The sequence below is a fragment of the Colletotrichum fioriniae genome, assembly GCF_027942845.1.
Source record: "Colletotrichum fioriniae strain IMI 355084 chromosome Unknown scaffold_1, whole genome shotgun sequence".
Taxonomy (NCBI): domain Eukaryota; kingdom Fungi; phylum Ascomycota; class Sordariomycetes; order Glomerellales; family Glomerellaceae; genus Colletotrichum; species Colletotrichum fioriniae.
The window spans coordinates 1,638,340-1,660,231 of record NW_027076837.1 but is presented as its reverse complement, the minus strand read 5'-3'; the positions used below and the strand labels follow the sequence as shown (position 1 = coordinate 1,660,231).

At 51.5% G+C, this 21,892-nt stretch overlaps 9 protein-coding genes across 9 annotated transcripts; 4 read left to right on the top strand and 5 right to left on the bottom strand.

The window, feature by feature from the left end:
• Positions 1-4,012: 4,012 nt before the first annotated feature.
• Positions 4,013-4,987, bottom strand: N0V96_000444 (uncharacterized protein; the record flags this gene model as incomplete). The annotated part of the gene is made up of 2 exons (XM_053193461.1): positions 4,013-4,667; positions 4,731-4,987. The coding sequence occupies 2 exons, from the start codon at positions 4,985-4,987 to the stop codon at positions 4,013-4,015; spliced, it is 912 nt and encodes a 303-aa protein (XP_053049178.1).
• A 713-nt stretch (positions 4,988-5,700) lies between these two features.
• Positions 5,701-6,348, top strand: N0V96_000443 (uncharacterized protein; the record flags this gene model as incomplete). Its single annotated transcript, XM_053193462.1, has 2 exons — positions 5,701-6,158; positions 6,333-6,348. The coding sequence occupies 2 exons, from the start codon at positions 5,701-5,703 to the stop codon at positions 6,346-6,348; spliced, it is 474 nt and encodes a 157-aa protein (XP_053049179.1).
• A 2,574-nt stretch (positions 6,349-8,922) lies between these two features.
• On the bottom strand, positions 8,923-9,606 carry N0V96_000442 (uncharacterized protein; the record flags this gene model as incomplete). The annotated part of the gene is made up of 1 exon (XM_053193463.2): positions 8,923-9,606. One exon carries the CDS (start codon positions 9,604-9,606, stop codon positions 8,923-8,925), a length of 684 nt encoding a protein of 227 aa, XP_053049180.2.
• Positions 9,607-10,458: 852 nt separating this feature from the next.
• On the top strand, positions 10,459-11,108 carry N0V96_000441 (uncharacterized protein; the record flags this gene model as incomplete). The annotated part of the gene is made up of 3 exons (XM_053193464.1): positions 10,459-10,519; positions 10,717-10,725; positions 10,777-11,108. The coding sequence occupies 3 exons, from the start codon at positions 10,459-10,461 to the stop codon at positions 11,106-11,108; spliced, it is 402 nt and encodes a 133-aa protein (XP_053049181.1).
• Positions 11,109-11,801: 693 nt separating this feature from the next.
• N0V96_000440 (uncharacterized protein) lies at positions 11,802-12,650 on the bottom strand (the record flags this gene model as incomplete). The annotated part of the gene is made up of 1 exon (XM_053193465.1): positions 11,802-12,650. The coding sequence occupies one exon, from the start codon at positions 12,648-12,650 to the stop codon at positions 11,802-11,804; it is 849 nt and encodes a 282-aa protein (XP_053049182.1).
• A 1,038-nt stretch (positions 12,651-13,688) lies between these two features.
• N0V96_000439 (uncharacterized protein) lies at positions 13,689-14,901 on the top strand (the record flags this gene model as incomplete). Its single annotated transcript, XM_053193466.2, has 2 exons — positions 13,689-14,332; positions 14,385-14,901. 2 exons carry the CDS (start codon positions 13,689-13,691, stop codon positions 14,899-14,901), a joined length of 1,161 nt encoding a protein of 386 aa, XP_053049183.2.
• A 488-nt stretch (positions 14,902-15,389) lies between these two features.
• N0V96_000438 (uncharacterized protein) lies at positions 15,390-16,527 on the top strand (the record flags this gene model as incomplete). The annotated part of the gene is made up of 4 exons (XM_053193467.2): positions 15,390-15,523; positions 15,630-15,828; positions 15,899-16,186; positions 16,288-16,527. 4 exons carry the CDS (start codon positions 15,390-15,392, stop codon positions 16,525-16,527), a joined length of 861 nt encoding a protein of 286 aa, XP_053049184.2.
• A 401-nt stretch (positions 16,528-16,928) lies between these two features.
• On the bottom strand, positions 16,929-17,534 carry N0V96_000437 (uncharacterized protein; the record flags this gene model as incomplete). The annotated part of the gene is made up of 1 exon (XM_053193468.2): positions 16,929-17,534. The coding sequence occupies one exon, from the start codon at positions 17,532-17,534 to the stop codon at positions 16,929-16,931; it is 606 nt and encodes a 201-aa protein (XP_053049185.2).
• A 1,152-nt stretch (positions 17,535-18,686) lies between these two features.
• Positions 18,687-20,689, bottom strand: N0V96_000436 (uncharacterized protein; the record flags this gene model as incomplete). The annotated part of the gene is made up of 2 exons (XM_053193469.1): positions 18,687-20,126; positions 20,186-20,689. 2 exons carry the CDS (start codon positions 20,687-20,689, stop codon positions 18,687-18,689), a joined length of 1,944 nt encoding a protein of 647 aa, XP_053049186.1.
• Between the last annotated feature and the right edge of the window lie 1,203 nt (positions 20,690-21,892).

The following is a 21,892-nucleotide window of genomic DNA, read 5'->3' as shown; positions in this document are numbered from 1 at the left end:
ATGTCAACGGAGTGTCTAGCTCCCCGTGTGCCCCCGGCCCATAATACGCAAGGGGTCCATCTCAGCATCCGAAGGCTCAAAAGTCGATCCAGAGCCCCGGGTCATCCGTGCACCAGATATGCTACAATCTCACAAGTTGACGTAGAGACACGTTGGTTGAGCACTTGAGCTTGATTAGGGTATCCAAATTCTTGCATCTTGTCATAGCCTGCAGCCGGCGTGTAAGTGAATAGTGTGGGTCGATGGCGGCGGCTCCCTTGGCGGCGATCATCACGAAAAAGTCCGCAACGTTTGTTAGGAAGTCGGAGGTGTGGGGCGGTCTCCATTATACGGGCTCTCGGAAAGTTGAAGCGACCCGAGCGGGCGCCGTCGACCCCGTATACTTTTCCGAGAAGTCCAAATTCCCAACGTCTAAAGACAGCTTATGTCCAGACCAAAAAGACCATCCGTTCTTTAAATCTTTATTTTTTTAGAACGTGCTGCACTTTATTTCCCCAGCTTCTTAGTCCTTCAAGACCCCCTTTTTTTTGACTACGTCAATCACCGAAGTGTGCAACACTAAATCACAACGACTTGGCTCGACCACCATGAGACACAAGCACTGGCACAACACTCGAAACGGACATCAAAAACACTCCCACCTCTTGGAACGATGTGGGCTCCGAGAAATCTTATAGATTCCTCTCCCATTTACCCTGTTCATCGTTACATCCACTTAAACCGATTCTTCAGTCTACCCTCATGGACTATCGAACGACAAAGTTGACCAGAACACACCAATCCGAAACAGGATGCACGTCATGTCTGGTGACTTCCATGAAGCCGCGGTTGCCACGGCATTGGGATTTTGGTTTGTGACGAAAAGAACCAACTCTGCCGCCAAGGCGGACATTTTGCTTGTTCGCAAGTGCTAGCTCCAGCTCTTCGGGGTCCGCTTGCAAGACCGCAGCCAGCACCCTACTCCATTTGTAAGCCGTGTTGCCGCTACGGACTGTGCATATGTGGAGTCTTCGGTGTTCTTGTTTAGGACACCCATCAGCAATGGCTGTTCACTCCAGGGGTCGTCCCGCACGATCAAAGCTATCAATCTTGCGGTATCATGTATGGCTCATACTCAATCACATTAGGTTTGCCCCCTCCTTACGTCTCCATGGAAGTCTCTGCAACCAGGGTACGGGCTCAGGGGGCATTCGTCATAGCCACAAGCTAGCGGAGGAAGAAGCCCCTAATCCCGAGCCATCGAAATAGCTTCATCTGCGGGCTGACGATGGCGGCAGGCGGCGCAAATCACAGCCCAACGGATCAAACCCACCACTAGGAGGCCGTCTCCAGACTCCCACCCACCGGCGGCAGAGCGGGAGTGGATGTCAGCAGGGCCGGAACCCCTTCGATTGGTTCTTCCTCATATCCGCAATTTCTAGAACCTGCCATCTTCGTGTATGAGACGCTAGCATCACAGTGGTTGCGCCCTGGAGTGTTATCAGAGAAACCGAGATTCAGGAGACTGCAGGACTCCGTTACACACCGCAGCCCTGTCGGCCGCTTCCTCGCACCCGAGCCAGCGATGGAGTACGGATAGGCGGTTCACGGGTGAGGCGGCGGCATTGTACCGCGTAAGCGGGAGTTACATCGCCAATCTCCTCGACCGAACGGTGTCCGACGCGGCATGTAACGCCAAGCCGTACAAACAAGCTCACGCCAGATTCGCCAAAGATACGAGAACGCGTGCGAATCAGCCTCAAGGGAGGCTACACCCATCACCCTAGACAAGCAACAACTTTGGAAGCATACTTGATAAGCTCGGATACGACATCGCAGTTGCCAGTGGAGCGACCAGCTTCTTCGACTCCTCTCAGACCAATCAACATCCCTTGTTCTCCAGGCTGGCCTGACGCCCACAGACGCATAGTGCAACAATTCCCCTTACGGATACTCGCTATTTATCACGGATACAAGCCACCAAAGAATGCATCTATGAGAGCAGACGGTTTGTCCGGAGGAGGGTGCGTGAATCTAAGAAAACAATCAATGTGAGTTATGCAGACCTCGAAAGCAAGATAGGCCCCTGAGAAGAGGCTTGCTTGAGGAAGGTGGAGTTGATACGATAGACCATCGATTTTCCTTGCAGTAGAAACAATCCGAGAGCTTATCGATTGGGTTCTTCAGAGAAGCGGATATCTCTCCACAAACACCAATGCCGAAGTCTACCGCCTAGTTGGTCAACTTGACGTGGTTTTCAACCTCAGGCCAGGACTTCCAAGCGGAAGGGGGAGACAACAATTGCTTGACGATTGCTGAGTGAGCACGAAGACGAGTTCTGAAACGGGCCCAGAAAGTTGTTGAGAGACGAGAAGAGTAAGTTACTACAATTATGAAAGACTAAAGTGCAATTCCGGCGTAACTTTAAAACCTCCAAGTTGCGCCACCATCGGTGGTTCCCAGATGTTACTACATCACTACCACCTCCTTTTTTCCAGCGCAACTTGTACTTCCGTTTCTTCCTCTCCCCTTTTCGCCACTGATCAATCGCTCTTCTATACATGAAGCCGTTGAGACAAGCATCTCCCACATAGCGGTAACCCCCGTCACTCTGTTCCGGACGGATGATGATAGGGGTAGAGCAACCAAACGGCACAATAATGGCATCACCGACAGCCATATAGCCTGAACCCATCCCGAGGTGGCCTTCGCTTGTGACGTAGAAGCAACGTCCTCTTATACGATCTCCAAAGTGTTCTTGGATAATGTCGGATTGGAAGTCCAATTCGACCTCGAGGCAGCGCAGGGGCCACCTATCGACCGTATAGTCGATTATCGCGGCCTACCCAACCTGCGGTTGGAACCTCCTTTTTACACCTACGCAGCAGAATTATATAGTCAATTGACCTACTCCGTCAACCCACGGTTCGAACCAATCAACCAATATCCCTGTGATAGGGATACCAACAGATAAACTGTCGTCGATCCGGTGGTTCGATCGTTGTTGTAACGTTGACGTGTTTCTTAAGTTCTCGGTCAAGAGTGAGCTCAGGCAGACATTCCCGCAGCAATAATGTAAAGATGTGGTTGCAAGCCGTTACCCACTCCTCAGGAGTTTTCACCTCTGGTGGTATGAAGAGCCCAGCCCTCGTGAAGCCACGTGGTTTTCGTATATAGAATCTAAGCTAAAGAAAAAAGGATTTCAAGTAGGGCTTTTATAGAGAAGAGAAATTTAAACAGACTTTTACAAAATTAATATAATAAATTATAATTATGTCAGTTTTACCGAGTTAATAAGAACACCATGTTTAGTAGGTTGAGAAATTTGTTAATCCGAGGTGATTTGGGCTGACCTTCGATTGATGAACTTGTATCTCTAAAAGTAGCACAATATCGTTGGGTGATCTAGGAAGCATACCGGATGCAATGCTTTTAGTCATGCGGGGATTGGATTTATGTAAGACTCTCCTACTAAGAGCTGTGAAAAGAGTAGATAGATTACAATGCTGTGCTCCTTTCACAGAGCTGGTCGGTCTTCTACAGGCGGTCTGTGCTCGACAGAAGGGGACAATATCAGTCAGTGGTGGTAGGAGATATTGCGATAGGGCAGTAAACGCGAAGAGGTTGGATGGACTAAGTAGGAGTCTTAGGAGAATGATTTGAAGGCAGAGTATAAGTTTATTCATGACTAGTGAGAACTGGTGCTTGCTCAGGAGGAACTCGCAATATGACTCCCTGTAACAGCGTAACCCGCCAACAGTGGGGACGATCACGAACGTAGTACGCGCCAAGTGAAAGTGTGATTTAAATCACTGCAGAGCCTACCACCAGCACTTGGAAGCGGCACGACGGCCATGTCTGCAGATTCAACTGACCAAAGCGACCCGTGCTGGTGTCATCCCACCTCTCACTCCTGTCACCAAGGCTGTTTGTGAACCAAATTACAACTGCAGTCTTTTGCGCCATGAACACTGGCTGATCTTCTAGGCTATTGCTTGACTCTCTACTCCTATCTCAGCTCAGTTGGCTCAGATTAAGAGACCGGCTTCGCGGTAGATGAGGGTTCTGGTAGCCCAAAGTCCGGATCGATATCAGCCTCCGTTGGGTCGGTCTCACATTCGCCACTCTCTACCGGCACGTTGGTGTATAGAGCGTCGCTGTACGCGGCATCAAGCGTGCCCTGGAAATTCGCATCGTTGAAGGGGACCTGCGTGTGCTCGTATTGAATTCCGTTTAGCTGTTGCTGTGCAAGCTGAGGGAGACGATGCCAGTCGATAAGTGGGTTATTCAAAGCGCCCGCTGCGCCCTCTCGAGAGGGCACAAGAGGTACTCCGCTGTCATATGCTACGATAGGGTTGGTTGCTGAACCACCATCGTTCAATTTGACAAAGATGGTATCGCTGTCTTTGTGTGTGACATCGAAGCTGTTCTGGGGGTTCTTAGAGTATGCAACACCAAGAGACTTGAAGTTGTAGATCAGATCGGAGCATCCGTCGACGCGAAGCCATACGACGGCAGTGATCCAGTGGTGTTTATGCTGCTGCTCTTTACCCATAACCTTGGGCAAGTACCAGCTGTAGATCACACCCCATCTCCCGTGAGACTTTCCAACTCTGGCGTAAACTTGACCGCTCTGTCCAAAGTCACGACAGTCACCGCCCGCCTTGCCGGTTGGTCTTAAGCCAGCACTGAAATATAAAAACGTTAGCTTTGATACCGGAATCGAGTTCTTGTCTGAAAGGTTTACGTACCCAGCATTACCATTGGCGTCGACTGCAGGGTACGGGATGCATCCGGAGTACGAATGAAGCAGCGGTCTGAAGGTAGTCTCGATCTCTCCGGTAAGATCATAGCCAGGGATTTCCTCCAAAGCGACTATTTTGTTGTGACCCAACCATTTATCTTCGACTGCCACATCACCACCGCGCCTCCAGTGACTTGGCGGTGGTTGAGAGGGCGTTGCGTTGGCAAAGCCGAGTAAGGATAGAATAAGGATAGAAGTCAACATTGTCATGGCGGAACCGGGCTGCGATGAGTTCTTTGGATAAACGGCATTATTCTAGTAAAAGCAGTCTCGAAGTGGAAATACTATGACATTTATTTAAGCCAGAGGGAGTGCATGACCTGAGGCTGGAAGTTCTATAGACGAACAAGCTGCGGAGAAATCGGACATGAGCGATACGAAAGTCTTTATTGAGCAATAAAACTAAACTATGATCTGATGGGTAAGTTTAATTCCTGGCCGTGTATTTGCGGGTAGCAGTCTACCTGCCCGAGGGTTTGTGCAACAGTCTTTTGACCTGGAAATGCCAAGCGTAAGAACAGCCGAATAAATCAGCTTTAGCAGGTTGAGTACACTGCGGCAATATCCGCACCTATATGTCAGAGACCCACACAGGACTGGCAAGCAACTAACCCTATCTAATTGAGTTTGTTAGAGGTGCGAGAACAAATCCGCAATCATGTATCCTTTCGTTCAGTCTTTCTCGTGTCGCGCGAGGCACACAAGGGTCTACAAAGAGGTCAGTGACATTCTAAGCTATTGACACGGAGCCGGATGAAAATGATAAAAGGTGCACTGCAGCCTCCTGGCCTATCGACTCCATCAGATAATTCTACTCGTGTCCCGTGTTTTGTGTACCAGGCTATCGGTCGCTTTCTTACTATTTGTCTCGATTGGATATCCTTCTTTAAGTATACTGGCAACCAATCTAGACCAAGATGAAGTTCCTTCACATCCTTTCCTACTGCGTTATCGCGTCAGGCCTCGCCGTACCGAATACTGCGCCCGAAGCGGAGGTCTCCGTTCGCAATCCAGCTCAGGCGGTCTCTGTACGCACCGACACCTTCAGCTCAGCCGGCATCTTCTCTCGAGACCAAAGCAAAGCTTGGAGGGAAGCAGAGAAGGTCGTAGGGAGGCCACTTGAGCACGGCAAAGTGTATTATTTCATGTCCTGCAACCCGGCGTATCGCAATCATTATGCTACGCGGGATGCCTACTTGAAGTATGTTATAGATCAAACCGACTGCGTTCACGTTGGTTTGGTCGTTGGAAAGACGTCCAAGTGGTTCAAGAAGTTTGAGGCCGAGTACCTGCACGTGAGAGTCGATGTGGACAACAACCCGGACGAATGGTACCAATCGCGACACGACTGGGATGGTCCTATCATTGATCAACGGTTAGTGACTATTCAATTTATCCTCTAGGCGGTATTCGTGCTTTGTGCTGACTGGAACTTTGATAGCATTACCTTTGGCGGAATGACAGACTCGACCAGTATTAGCAAACTGTGGAAAGCTGGTGGGTATCTTTCGATCTGTTCTTTCGCTAAGGTTTACTAACTGAAATACAGGCAAGCAGTGGGTTAAAGATGCCGGTAACCGCATGGATGCAGACTGGAATTGCCTGCAATATTACAGACATCTGGTCTCTCTTATTTGAGAATAGATTTCTCATTGAATTCACATGCAAGTCGAGAAAGTGGAAAACGGCTGTTCTATAGCATTCAATGATGCAATGACACTCCTTCAGAGATCCAGTCCTATTGGTCCTAGTTCTCCCAATTTTCCATCGCCTGCTCAAAACGCGCCAACCACTCTTCCCTGGCTCGCACAAAATACTCTTTTCTTTCCTTTTCTTAGTCGAATATCCATTATCTCAATAAACATACCCTCCACATCCGGGTATCGATTTCGACGCCACTTATTCCCAGCAAATTGCCATTCAACACAATTTTGGCCTTCTTGCTCAGAGATGCCTTAAACTTCGAGCTGAGTCTCGTGGCGCCTATAACCTTTGTGCCGGGATTGTGTGACCAGTCAGTGATCCAAGAAAAGAAGGCTAGCGTTGTTTGCATGCAGTGAGTAATAGATAGAGTCGCATATGACATCCAAACGTCCTGTGGTCGTTGCAATGAAGTTGACCATATTCGTATAAATTGAATTTACAATCATGTCATAGTCGACTCCGATGTCGTTTCGTAGCGTTTCAGAGAGCAGTCCCAAAGTTCGAAAAACTCTATCCTTTGATTCAGTCGTCCCTTTGTTCCTGCATGCTCTCATCACTTCCAACAAAGAGTACTCGCCAAAGATGAACCCGGTAAGGGATCGACTCTTTGGAAGACTCGAAGGGCCATGGTTTGCTAGGATCGCGGAGTAGGTGAAGTGATTCCGTGAAACTCCTGTATAGGTCTTTCCTTGTTCAGTACCAGACAGATAGCGGTTCAATCCCTTCTTATTGCTCCGGAAACACTGGCAGCATCCGTATAAGTTTCCCATGGAAGAACACTGGAGCTGCAGTAAACCATAATCTTGCCAGCATTGAATACCTCTTGAACAACCCACAGTTGATTCCAAATCTCCCTCTCAAAGACAGAAATTACAGCACGAACCCCAGCCTTCCTATTGCCCGATGAAATAAGTGGCGTGAAGTCTCTGGCATCTGATTTCCGAGCAACCTCTCTAAAATAGAAAAACCTTGTTGCAATGTCACTCTAATTTGCTTCAGGTCCCAGCCAGATGGTGACAGACTAGGCCGACTGTAGATTCTGTTCATGAGCTGAATTTTCTGTGTCTATTCTAAAGTCTGTGTCTATTCTACAGAGTTTTGTTGGTCAATGCTGAGTGCGTCGAAGTGCCATCATAGCGCCATGGAGGCTGGAAGAAACACGAATTTCTATGCCATCGAGTTCTAAGCGTTTGGTGTCTCCCGGATCCCCCAAGGTGTAAGATATAGCACTGATGCTTGGTAAGCTTGTGATGAATCCGTGCAATATTTCGAGCTTGATTGTGGAGATCCTTGTCGAGAGAACTCTGATCAAGCGGAACTCGTCTCTGCCGAGCTATCTATAACTATAGACTTTGTCACCGAAGCCTCGACGTGCGCTAGTAGAGCGCGGCTCCGTAACCAACAGTTCATTCGTTGCAAGGCCGAATGCAACGTGGTTCCAGTGCATAGGCCTCTTGTTCTAGAGAGAGCGTGCTTCTTGAAACGGGCTATCGTAGCCAGACTCTACAGCTGTGGAAGAATGACTTGTATGATAGGTAACTACGTTTGGGGTGTTGTCCTTTTCTTCTGCCGTAGTTCGTTGTTGGAATGGTAGCGTCGGGCGAGGAACCGAAAGATACCGCAAGTCATCTTCATGAGAGCCTTTGATGTTCCTGTCTGCCGTGTTCGCAGGCTATTGCGGTTGCTATTCTACGATGATAACGAGTTGCGAAAGACATCAAGCTTTGGAAACAGGGAAAGCAACACAACGTCGCAAAGTAGGGGGTCCAAGTTGTGAGTGAGGCTGAGGATATGCAAAGGCCAAATGAAAGGAGGGGGTGAGAAGCAGAATCTATGGATTTATTCGGGTTTGATATGCGGGCCACTAAGATCTGACTGTTCACACAATCTGCCCACAAAGTGTCGGTACGCGCAGCATTTATCAGCTTCCACAGTAAGTATAACATTGTTTCCGCTGATATTCACGAAGCAAAGCAGACGCCAAGTTTTATAAATCTGGTGGTGAAATCACACACAAGGCTGGATATGACAAGAAGTCTCGGCGCCTTAGTCCTTATTGATTAATGACATGAAGTCATCAATTTGTCACACACTAAGAATCCAGGACTAAACAACCGATCAACCACAGTTGATGACAGAAACATCTTACTTCAGATTAAAATGGCCAATAGAGAATGAATTGGAAAGCTATCCATATATCCATAAATTCCCCAATATCTTTCGGTAACATGAAATTGAGAGAATACTAATTTAGGCAGATATTGATCTACATTCATCCTCAGGAGCCAGGGTGCAAACTATTGAGCCGTCCCCTGTTTACTTTGCTTGGTGACTGAGCCGTTGCAGAGTAAAAAGGGTTTCCTTTGACAACTGACAATGTATCAATGATGGAAGGCTTCGACTCTAAGTTCTTAGAAGTTCTTGTAGACTTTCATCTACAAATCCTTGTAGTCATCATCGTAAGAACCAAGGAACAAGTTGGTGGCGGCCTTGCCAGCAAGCTGCTGAGTAGCCTTCTCGATGTCAAAGAGCTGAACGTCCTCAAGCTTGAGGCTGAGACGAGAGTCGATTCCGTAGACGACATTGGCAAGGAAGTTGTAGATAACACCGGAAGCGGTCCTATAAGTGAAGGAAACCTCAGCAGAGACGCGGTTGATGGTCGATTCGAAGAAGTTCTTCTTGAACTCGTAGCTGCGCATGGAAGCGGTAGAGCCAGGGGTACCGCCAACCAAGGGGTTGAGGTGGAACGTAGTGACTCGGTTGGTGCTGTCGACGACGGCCTCGAGGATGAACTTGATGGCGCCGTTGAAGATGACGTTGCCGCCCTTGAGGGTGATAGTGAAGAGGTTCTTGCGCTTAGAGGGAGGAAGCTGGCGGACGGCCAGCTCGGTGTTGGGAAGGGCTTCCTCGTCTGAGTCGCTGCGCTCGAGGATCTCAATGGCAGTCTCGTCGGAGGCGGCGCGGCTGAGAAGCTCGTCAGAAGACGAGGGGCCGGAGAGGTCACGCGTTTCAACAACAAAGTCACGCTCAGCCAAGTCGACGGTTTGGAGTTCGGTGGGAAGAGCCGTGGCCATGGACGCCAAGGCCACGGCGGTGAAGATGGATGCAGAGAAGCGCATGTTGAAAGAATGTAGATGATCAGATTGAAATGATTGTGTGTTCAAGGAATGAGAGAGACTGTGATGATGAGATAGGAAAAGATGACTCTTGGCAGGCAGAAGAGGCTCTCTTTTAAGGCCAGAAGCCACTCGGCGACGACTTCAAGAGAACTCGCTCATCTCACAATCATGAAGGTTTTCCTACGTGAAGCCGTGAGAAGTCTCAAACAGGCCGAGGCATTCTCACTCCGTCTACTCCGAATGGAATGAATCTTGAAAGCATCGCGTTGTAAGTTCGCATTCATAAATCTAGGTTTGTTATTCATAGAGTTGGCCTTCCCTAAAACGTACGAAGCATTTAGGCAATTTAGTGTGCCTCTGACTGTATAACTCGTATGCACAGGTCAACTTTCAGTCTTTCCCTTAGAAAAAACCCTACGTGGTGAGACGAACGATTACCAACTACGCTAGACAAAGCTTAAATCAGCATCCCCCAAGGTTCGGTTGGGCCGAGATAAGCAACACAAACAGCATAGCTCCTTTTTAGGCTTCAAAAAAGTTGACAATAGCCAGCAACTGCTCTCAAAAGCCATACAAAATTATCCCGCCGGTGTTCCATTCCCCTTTTTGCCAGCCTAGGAAGGCGGCCGAAATTACACGATACCGCATTGAAGTCAAAAGTTTCCATCAACCACACTCACTTAGCCTATTCGTGTTCATTTAATATGTTTTTATCGTCGGTCGACTCTTTCACTTGAACTCTTGCTAGGAAACTATTCGGCGAAGTTTCCTTCGTCGTTCTCGTTTGTCAACATGTTCCAGAGCCGATGCTATGCCAAAAGAGGATTGAACGAGGCAATTTAGAAGGCCGAGATGAGGCGAAAGAAACTTACAGAAGGACCTCTAAACCACGAACTTGCCTGCAAGCTCAATTGTGCGTATTGAGCCTCGGTCCGACTCCGTCGAGAGCTTACAGATCTTTGATATAAATCTCACGATTGCGCCCCAATAAGTGCATGTACATCCAGATCTTCATTACAAAACTCTCGAACTATCACAAGACATCTTTAGCCAAACTCCTGCCACTCTTTTCAATTTTTTGCTTTTGCAGACTAGACAATACCATTCAAGATTACAACAGTACGTATGCCTTTGCTACACCTCCAAGCCGCGATTCTAACATCTTTGCAGTGCAGTTCAGCTCTCTCACTTTCGCTGTCCTCCTCTGCGCAGCTTCAGGCGCTCTTGCCCAGAACCAGCCAAGAGACAAGTACAAGTGCTATGTGCCTTTCGATACTTGCAGCAAGCCCATCCCAGCGGAGCTGAAGGCATCAATGGCCAAGGAATTCGGAACCCGCAGCCAATGCAGAACAACAGAAGTTGTGTACTACGGCGCCCCCGACGCCGCGATTGAGGGCGTGTACTGCGAGCCTGGACCCGTTCGTGGCATGGGCGGATTGTTCCGCTACAGCGTCGGTCGCGTTTCTACCGAGTGCCACGCGAAGTGCGAGATCTGGGGCTAGACACACATGAGCAACTATGATCTTCAAGAACGGAGATCACTGTGTGGCGGAGAGATAGCTAGCTAGGTTAGGATAGATGGCCCGAGTTCAATACTGTTTGCCTCGCTTTCCTTTCCAGGCTGTACAGAAGACGTTAGGCACTTTGCGTAAACAACTCATACCTTGAATGTTCGTTGGCCACCGTTGATTGATCTCAACTATCAAGTGGTCCGATTCGTCCCTCAAAGCGATGTATAGCAATGTTAATTGCTTTGCGTGAGTCATGAGATGCATAACGTATCGTGTTGACGATTTAAACGTGGATAAGCTTTGATTCAAGCATTTGCCAAGCAACTCCTCAATATTACCCGCTAGCTTTCCAACGTAATCACAGATCACACGCATAAAAGGCGTTCAAGTTTTTCCAGGCTTCCATTGTCTCTTTGCAAAAGGGCCCGTGTTTCACATTCAAAGAGGACGGAGGTTTGAGCTTCATAAATTCCAAGTAAAAGCAATCGATATCAGCAGATATTATCAGATGTTCCGACCGAGAAGTCGTAAGACACAATGTATTGAACCAATCGTTGTATGAATTAAACGTAGTTATATCGAATTCGCATGCTGCAATGCCATCTGTTTGTTTCCCTCATCATGGCCGTTATAACAGAAACCAACTCATGAACCTTTGAAGAGCCCGCCGAGTGCACTGGACGCTCAGAAATCGGTAGAAGCGGAAATCGACTCCCACTCATCAAGAAGAGCCATAGTGCTCTGACACTTGTCTCGAACAACCGCAAGACAGTCAGTGCCCAAGACCAGCCTCTGAGGGATCTCACGGCCCTCAGCAACCCCAGACTTGGTCAGAACATCCACGACCACACGCGCACCCTTGATCGGGTCACCAGGCTGGTTGTTATCCACAGTCTCCAACACTTTCCTAACTTGGCCCGCTGCGCTATCGGTATACGCATCAACAGACTGCTCAACTTTGATGCGTGCACCGGGGTTCAGGAAACCGGTGCGGAAGTAGCCCGGCTCAAGGATGCAGACGTCGATACCGAACGGCTTCAGTTCGTCGTGGAAGCCTTCGGTGAGCAGGCTGACGGCAGCTTTGGTGGAACAGTACATGGCAAAGGCTGGACCGCTCTTCCAGCTGCCGAGACTGCCAATATTGACGACGGCGCCGAAGCCTTGGGCGCGAAGGTGGGGAGCCACTGCGCGAGAGACTTTGAGAGTACCAAGGACGTTGGTGTTATACTGGTCAAAGACTTCCTTGGCGCTGGCCTCCTCGATGGTGCCTTCGAGGATATAGCCGGCTGAGTTGATAACGTGCGTCACTTTGCCGTGGAGGGCGAAGGCCTTGTTGACAGTCCCTGTGACGGTAGCCTCGTCGGCGGTGACGTCCAAGGGGAGGAGATCGGCGCCTGCGGAGGCAAGATCAGAGAGTTTGGCTGGGTTGCGCGCGGTTGCGATGACGCGGTGGCCACGCGAGAGAGCTTCTTTGGCAATGGCGAGGCCGAATCCTGAGGAGGCGCCAGTGATGAACCAGACTGGGGAATCCATCGTGAAGGTGAAGTATCTCGGTGTGAGTAGTAGTGAAGGGGATTGGTTTGAGTAGCAAAAGTTGTGGAGATTTATTGCAGGTAAGACAGTATGAAGCTCTTGTTCTAATGTGTTGATAATAATGGAACTCCATGCATCAACAGAAGCGGAAACATCCTGTCTCTTATAGCCTGGTGACCTGTATGCTGTAAGTCTACTTCAACTGCTTTACAACAAGAGAGAGCAAGAATCCTCCTGCATGTCAGATCCATAGAACTCGTCCATCATTCAAGCCACTCGGCGATAGATGCCTGGTAGTGGCCTATCAATGGCTTGTACGACACGGAGATTAGAATCAATAGGTCCATGCCAAGTGATGTCAAAGGTTCCTTGCCGCAAGGTCTTTTGTTCGTCAAACTCGAGGGGTTGGACTGTGGACAGTGATGAAGAGATGCTTCCGTGATGGCCTCTGGTGTAAGTGAAGGTGGCGTTAACGCCGAAGGATTTATGGAGAAGATGCCGACCATCGGGGATAGGAGATGTGGTCCATCCGTTGGAGATTAGAGTGCATGGACTGGGACTAAGGTGAACCAAGGTAAGTTCCTCGATAATTGGACCTCCTCGTCAGCCAGTCTTTTGCGAGCTGACGTTGATCAAATACACTACCTCAAAAGAATGTTTGCGACGACGGCTTGGCCTTACATGCCGGTGCCGTGTGTCGAGTGCGATGTTGACATCCCAACCCCAGAATTCCTCTAGCGTTTCCCAGGCGGCGTGCGGAGCGGTGGATCTGGCTCCGTGAGTGGAGCCTCCCTCGGCATATTTCCACCTCGACCACCCAATGCCCCGACCACTCGGCGGGGACCTCGTGGGACCTGAGTCGCATTGCATCTCAGGGTCTTTGACAGAACACATTTCTCCCCGCCCAACATGGCGGCGGTCGCAACCTGAACACATTGCGCAAAGAGAAGCCGTCGGGCGCGTACCTATCGAACAACCCAGATCACAGTCCCAGAGCAGCATGAGCCTGCTGCGCCCGACCTGGCCGCCGTCACCATCATGGGTCTTCTGAACTCCCTCCCGAAGCTACCCCTCGTCGGGTCGATCCTCATAGTCCTCTGCTCGCTCTTCACCCCCACGACCGCCTACACCGAACTCGGCGACGAGGCCCTCCGCGCGATCCCCTCAGGCGGCGATGGTTTCAACATTGACACAGGCTCGCTGCTGGCTCCCATCCTGATTCCCCGCGTCCCCGGCACTCCGGGCTCACTCAAGGTGCAGCAGCACTTTGTCGACTTCTTTCGCGCCAACCTGCCCGAGTGGATCATTGAGTGGCACAACTCGACATCCAAGACGCCCGCGACCGGAGATAAGGAGATACCCTTCACGAACCTCATCTTCCGCCGCGACCCGCCGTGGGCTAAGGGCGGAGATGTCGAGTATCTGACGCTCGTAGCGCACTATGACAGTCTGTACCACCCGGAAGGGTTCATTGGGGCGATTGACAGTGCGGCGCCCTGCGCGATGCTGCTCCACGTGGCGAGAAACATTGAGGAGGCTCTGGTGAAGAAGTGGAAGGCGATGGAGGCCTCAGGTGATGCTGGGAGCGGGCTTGAAGAGGAGAAGGGCGTCCAGATCATTCTGCTTGATGGAGAGGAGGCATGGGTGTCGTGGACGGACACGGACTCGCTCTATGGAGCCAGGTATGTTTGGTGAATCTCTGCGTGACTAGTTTGTCTGTCTAACATTCTCTAGGGCGCTCGCCAAGAGCTGGGAAGACTCTGTTCACCCTGATGGTCTATACAAGACTCCTCTTTCGTCCATTAGCCTCTTCCTTCTTATCGATCTCCTGGGTGCCCCTAATCCCCGGATACCATCTTACTTCCCTTCCACGCACTGGGCGTATAAGAAGATGGCAAAGATCGAACATCGCATGCGCGAACTGGATGTCCTCGAAACCAAGCCAAAACATCCTTTCCTGACAGACAGGAACAAAGAGAAGGTCGGCTTCGGCGGTGGGTACGTCCTGGATGACCATGTGCCGTTCTTGCAACGAGGTGTCGAGATCCTACACATCATCCCGACGCCGTTCCCCGACGTATGGCATAAAATTGAAGACGATGGTGCCCACCTAGACCTACCAACAGTACGGGATTGGGCGCGTATCCTCACGGTTTTCGCGGCAGAGTGGATGGAGTTGGATGAGCACCTACCCAAGCAGATAGAGGGTGAGGCTGCTAGCGATTCGAGCGACGTCAAAGATGAGCTATGATTTATACTGTTTGAAGCGATGCATTTAGACCACATAGATAGCTCTCCGCTTTCGCAATCTCATAGTAACAAGTTCGTCCATGTCCTAGAACAGGATTCATGGCACTATCTGAACCATCGTATCTCCAACATGAGGATTGCTTTACAGATATCGCTTCGAGACTCATCAACACAAGCATCTCGATCATTCTGCCTGTCTGGACCTAAAGACCTCTAGGCTGATCCATTGGCAACCACTTTTTGTCTCGTCTTTTGGTAAGGTATTCAAAGTACTTAATCAGATGCTAGAGAATGAGATGTCATTACCTGTACTGTACCAAGCACGGTGCTAACAGAAATGGTACTGTCTACAGGGTCCCGCTATAGTTGGACCGTGCACGGTCGGTAGTTCGTAAGGGACACGAAAGCTGTCCATAAGTGAACGGCCTGTGAAGTGAAGCTCTCAAGCCCAAGCTAAAGCTGCCAAAGACAAGCACCCTCAGCAGCACAATGCGATTCCTCAACTCCCTGACGCCAGCCCTCGCGCTGTTTGCGGCCGGTGCCGCGCAGGCTGCCTCATCATGGGGATTTGACAGTGCCACTGTCTCGATTACTGGCAAGGGCAAGGATGCCACCAAGGAGAAGTGAGTTGCTGCCAATTACGCTTTCTGGAAGCTCTGCGATGGGCAGGAGGAAGGAAGCCGCGATGCAAGAGAACTTCCAATTGCTGACGAATTGACCACTCAACAGGTTGAGCGCGACATCTCCTCTTAAGACTGCCCTCTCCCTGGGAGCCAAGGATACTCTCAAGGTCATCTTGACGGCCAAGGAGGGCGACAAGGCCAAGCGCCCGCACCAGGCCTTCTTGATCCTCAAGGAAACCGAGTCTGGCCTCGAGGCCCCCTTCCCCCTTGAGCTCAAGGACACCGGCCGCGGTGTTGTCGACATCGTATGTTTTTCAATCTACTCCAACTTTCAATGGCAAGTAAACGAAAGCTAATTCCCGTGAAATACAACAGGCCCAGAAGGACCTCCCCGTCCAGCTCCTCCTCGCCAACGAGCCCCTCAAGGCCAGCATCGTCATCGGCTCCTTCGGTGCCGCCAAGGCCCTCGAAACCACCCTCTTCGACGTCTCCGTGACCCGCGACGCCAGCGCCGCTGCCCCGACTTACGACGCTCCCCTCCGCTACGGCAAGCAACCCGAGATCAGCCACATCTTCCGCGAGGACCCCCGCAGCCCTCCCAAGATTATCTCGCTGGCCTTTGTCATCGCCGTTCTGGCCACGATTCCCGTCCTCCTTATTGGCGTACGTATTTATTCCTCCATGTTTCCGTCTTCAATTGCAAGGAACAAAGTGTCCTGTAACATGGAAATGTAACCTTCCCTGACTGACTTCCCATTCTGTAGTGGCTCTCTCTCGGCGCCAACGTCAACCACATCCAAAAGGCCCTCGGTGCCGCGCCTCTCTCCCATGTTGCCTTCTTCGGATCCATCGTCGCCATGGAGGGTGTCTTCTTCATGTACTACAGCGCCTGGACCCTCTTCCAGACCCTGCCCGCCGTCGCCATCGTCGCGACCTCCATCTTCCTGAGCGGCACCAAGGCCCTCGGCGAGGTCCAGAGCCGTCGTCTCTCCGGTCAGCGGTAAATGCTGTTCTCGTAGGAGGACTGCATTTTCTCAGAACAACACAGCAGGACCATCCGCAGAAGTGTGGATCAAGGGGGGCCAAGGCAATGAGGAAAACGGTCACGGGGTTGCTTACCAAGTCATGCCACGGGCGGTTCAGGTCTTGGCACCAAATATAAGGGGCCTAAGAAGGGGTGTGGAGGAGACGAGAAACCCCAATTGTACATCAGCATACATCACGACAGCATCCGAGCATCTGTGAATTAGACACAAGACCAAGAGTCAAATGGAAAGGGTGATTTCGAACCAGGAAAATGAATATTCCAGACCATCTATCCTTGAGGTACCTGACGCCATGCTCGCTCTACTCATCAAACAAAAGAAACCAACAAACAGTCATTACTAATATCCAACGACCACGTTCAAGCCTTCTCCTGACGCTCCTTCTCATCACCATTCCCCAGAACCTCCACGCTCCGACTCGCCTCAAAGCCAACATTCATAGACGAAGGCCCGGCAGCAGAATACGCAGGCGGCGGCACATCGTCGCCCGTAGAAGCCCGCCTCCTCTCCCCAACGCCCTCCTCCTGCCCAGATGACGGGCCAGCACGGGACATGTTGTTGCTGCCGTTGTTGTTGAAATATCCCTGCTGCTGCTGTTGCTGCTGCTGCTGATAAGGCCCAGCAACGCCCATGAACCCAGCAGTATCATACCCGTACCGTCCCCTCCTGCCCCCACGCTGCTGCGCCCTCATGGCATAAATGACAGCTTTCCGCTCGTCGCGCGCGGCTCTACGTTCGCGTTTGGCCTCGCGGCCTTTGCCGAAGGGAAGGGCGACTTTGCAAATGCCGCAGGGCTGGCCGTCGGCTCCCGTGTGGTTGTGGCCTTCGTGGGTGCCAGCGACGGTACTAGGGGCAGCACTGCCGGGGATTGTGACGGGGGACTGGTTATTGTGGTTGTGACCGTAGGGGTTCCGGCCGGCGGCGGCGTGGACTACGGTTGAGACGAGGCCGGTGATGAGACCCATTGTGTGCTGATAGTGTGCTGCCTTTGCTTCTGAGGTTGGAGATTGGAGGCTGGAAAGCTTGGTGACGGATCTTGATGCTGGGATGTGGCTGGTAGAATGGACGTGTACTTTATGACAGATGTGCCAATATGCTTCAGATGATGGATATTTGCTGGTCTATCTGGGGGAGGATCTTCAAAGTATGCTGCCTGATGATGTTTGATGCTCGATGATGATTGATGCTTCTGATGCTCTTCCAAATATAAAACTCCAACTCATCAGGAATCTTCCTCCTCTTTATATCGAATGTCCTCCAGAGTACAATATCAACAAAGAGGGGGGCACCACCCATCATTCCCATCTCGATTCCCACAAGCCCATATCGGCGCCCTCCAAGCTGTCTTCCTCCATTGGGAAGTCGATTCGAAAGCATTTCCCCAGAGCCCAGAGGCGCACAGCGTTCTGGCGTAGCAGGCAGGACAGCGACCCAGCAGCGAATCTCCTGCCAAGCCACGGCAGCCATGTGGGGCCAACCCGGCACCGTGCTGCCGGATCCGCCCAAGTCAACCACTCGAAGCGGCCCTCGCGAGCCCCGGGGCCCAGTGGCCCCCTCTTTCGATCAAAGGTGCGAGGTGTTGGTTAGCCTCCTGCACTCCTTCGAGACTTCGACTTCCCAGGCCCCTACATGGATGGCTGAGCAGCCACGCAATAGAGGCTGCTGTGGGAAGGGGGGGGAAGGATGTCAGCATGTCAGCATCGTTCGCACTCGGCTAAGTGACCAATGATGGCTGACTTTGTACGATCTTAGCGTGGTTCAGGTACGGCGCAGCAGTCGTAGTCTTGATAGCGTCCCGCGGGTAAGACATCCTTGAAAGTAAGGTAGTGGGGGCAGAGTGAATTGTGCCTCTGTGAGCACGGTGTCTCCGGTTGAGCCAACAAATATTCTCGACCACGATGGTTACTGAAATGCGAATGCGGAGAGGTAAGAAGAAAAAGCAGGAATGTCCGTAAATGAAGGCCGGCTAACCGGCCGGCGGCTATGCCATGCATGCGTATATACGGGGAAGAACGGCCTTCGTCTATAGTCGTTGGCCAAAAAAGGGCAAATAGCTAAGGTAGATAGCCAAAAATGACTTCATATCATGCATATCTCCATCGTCGTCTTGTCTGCCGCTATGGGTCGTACGTTCCATTGGACGCTGCCACGAGCTCCCACCATGCCCGCATCAAAGCCATTCCGCCGTTCTGCGTCTCCGGGGTCCTACCCCGACCGCGGTCGTTCGGGTCACCGATCGCTGCCATTGACTTCACGCGCCGTTCGGATCCGACCTCGTCCGCTTTATGAGATCCCTGTCTATCGGAACCGCCAAGAACCTGCTGTCCAGAGTGTTCATCGTCACCGACCAAGACGTAGCCCTTTTTCTCATTCTTGCGCGCCTCGCCGTTTGGTGCCCATACCTCGTCCGGGTTACCATGGGCCCAAACGCCGTCATGCGGGAGCCCATAATTGCGGTAATCGGTCACGTTGGGTGCGTCGTGAGGAATTCCGTCCGTCTGCATTGTCGGCGCAGTTTTCAGAAAAATGCCTGCTCCCCACCACGTACCGAAACGGCCTTCTCTGTCCTTAGTTAACAAGGCCGCTTTGGCATTGTGCTCAACCCATTTCAGATAGGCCTGGCAGGCCGATGCGTGGGTCATCTTGACCTGATCGTACGCTTTTGCGTTTACAGTCATGCCGCGCTCAACGATGGCGGCGTCGAGTGGCTGGCAAAACGTTACAAAGTGATGGAAGAAAATGCCCTTGAAGGTTTGCCCGTCCTGGGAGCAAGTCGCGCTAGCATCGCAGGTTTCTTCCATGACACCTCCTCGGCCTAGGCCTCGCCAGGGGGGCAAGTAACCTGGAGGGAGCTTTGACAAGTCATCAACTGGCTTGTTGAGCCTCAAATCCCAGCCCGAGGCTTTGATGACGTTTTGGATCAGCCTGTGCCCATCTTCCAGGTAAGAAGCACTGCCTGTGGCGGCAAATAGGCCTCTTTGGCCAGTCAAGAGCACTCCCTGGTTATAGGTGAAGACAGCTTCACTGCGCTGATCACACTTGGTGTTGCCCGGTTTGGACCTATCAACATGATAGCCGTCAACATAGAGACCGGCATGATTGGTCATGTTGACGCCAGTGAGCCATCTGTAGCCTTCAATGGCAGCGGCGAGGTACTTGGGCTCCCGTGTGGCCTCCACACCACTGGCGCGGTTAACCCACGGCGTGGTGTTGTTATCACCGGGAAACCAGAGGTACATTGAGATCGAAGCCGCAATCCAGAGTTCGTTCGTGATGGCGTTCTTGTAGGGCTCCAATCGTGGGTTCCAGTTCATACCGCCGTCGCAGAGGCGTGTGTCCCAACCCTTGGACCCAAGGTCCCAGAAGATTCTGGCTCGGTGAGCAAAAGATGGTATCCAATATTGCCCGTGCCAGGGCCCATTTGCCAAGGCATCTCCCAGGCCTGGGGTTGCGCTCTCGTTGAGGCCTCCCCGGGGATAGAAGAGCTCTGAATGTATGTCAATAAACTTGATGGCGTCTATCCAACCAAGAACAACCCAAAGAATGTCGTCGAAAGCCTATGTATTGGTCAGCATGCGCTACTCGGGGGTGATGCTGATGAAGGATAGAGACGCACCTGATGGCGGATCGCAACGTCGTCCTGGCCAAAGTATGAGGCCACGAGTTGAGTGAAGAAAGTATCAATGAGGTTTCTTTTGGCACCCTTATCACCGCTTCCTCCGATGTCGAGCACAGCCAATGCTTGCGAAAGCGAAGTCAACGAGCCCGACAGCATCGTTTCCATGACGGCCGCAGTCCAATCGATGGCTTCGGGCCATGTTCCCTGATCCGATACGAAGAAGTCATGTTGCATCACAGTAAGAGCTTCGAAGGTGGCCTCGAGTGGCTCGTCTTTGGCCTTCGCCGTATAAGCCGTAGCTTCTCTTTTAACCTGGGGGGTTTCCAAGAAGGACGTAGGTTGTCTCGGTTTGCAATCGGTCGGAGGCTGGGTTTCGGCATGGAAAATGGGGCAATACGTCTCGGGCGCATTCGGAGGAGTCGCAACGAGGGCTGATGCGCACGAAGAAAGCGCAAGCACCGAGAGGCAAGTCTCGGGCAGTTGGAGGATCGATCGACGCATGATGGAAGAATCGGTATCGAAATCAAAAGATAAGACAACCCAGTTAATGATGGCGAGCAATCAGCTCCAGAAAAGGCCGCTCATGTATGGCAGCGCTCTGCCATGTTCAGAAGGACTTCGCAGTCGCCGAAGCGGGAATTCGACAATGATAATATGCACGAGGAATTGACCAAGTTGAAGAGAGAGGGCACGCGACGAGGTGAAATGCGGAGGAACGATGCGATGCAAGCAGCAATGCGGGAAGCCAGTGGAAAAGCTGGGGAAGGGCAAGACAAACGGCGGCCGGGCAAAATGCGGGAAGGAAGCGAGCGATGGCGCAGGGCTCTTTGGCGATGGACGGCCCAGAGTCGAGGACCAGGCCAAGCCCGTTTTCGCAGGAGAACCTTGAAAAAAAGATCCACCTGCACGAGGCAGATGGACCCCTCAAAGTCCCCTCAAGACTCTAGTGGTCACAGAATGGCGCACCGAGAGGTCACAGAACTGACAGAAGTGGGTGGTGCAAGCGGTGCGTGGTGGTCACCTCCCACCATCCACCATCTTCCATCCCTCGGAAAGGTGGCGGCGCCGGCCACTAGAACAAGTTCATGCGGGGCATTTCTGGCGGCGCCAAGACCCTGCGCTTTGTCCTGTCAGTCTGTCACTGAACTCACTGCCCTGGGCGGGAGGGAATCGGTGCATTTCCTTTGCCGATCGAGTACGGCTAACCGATGAAGAAGACCTGGGTTGCAGAAAACAAGCTGATGTAACCTCCTTGCCTGCCTCTACTACCATCATCGCCATGTGTCGAACGAGCATTCTGCGCAAGAGGCCATTCGAAGGATGTTTAATTTGGCCTTCTCTAGGTACAGTACTATCAACGGCAAGCCAATACGTACCTTACCTTGTGCATGAACGGTTCCACGATTTCCAGCCTCTTCGGCGGTGTAAGGAAACCAACGCCCACGATGGCACGGAACCGCCCAAAATCGGCGTGATCACCTGCCGATATCTGGCGACCAAGTTGGTGGGCCTGGTGACTCGCGTCTTGTGCTCACGGACAGGACCAAGAGCAGTCATATCTCAAGCAGATATAGACGGTTGTAAAGGCTCTTCGACCTCGAAGCAGCGTCTCCCTGACTAAAGGAATTACCTAGGTAAGATACGGATGAGATGTCTCGGGTCATGGGACTTGACTATGAGGTAGGAATGGAAGACGAGGGCCGT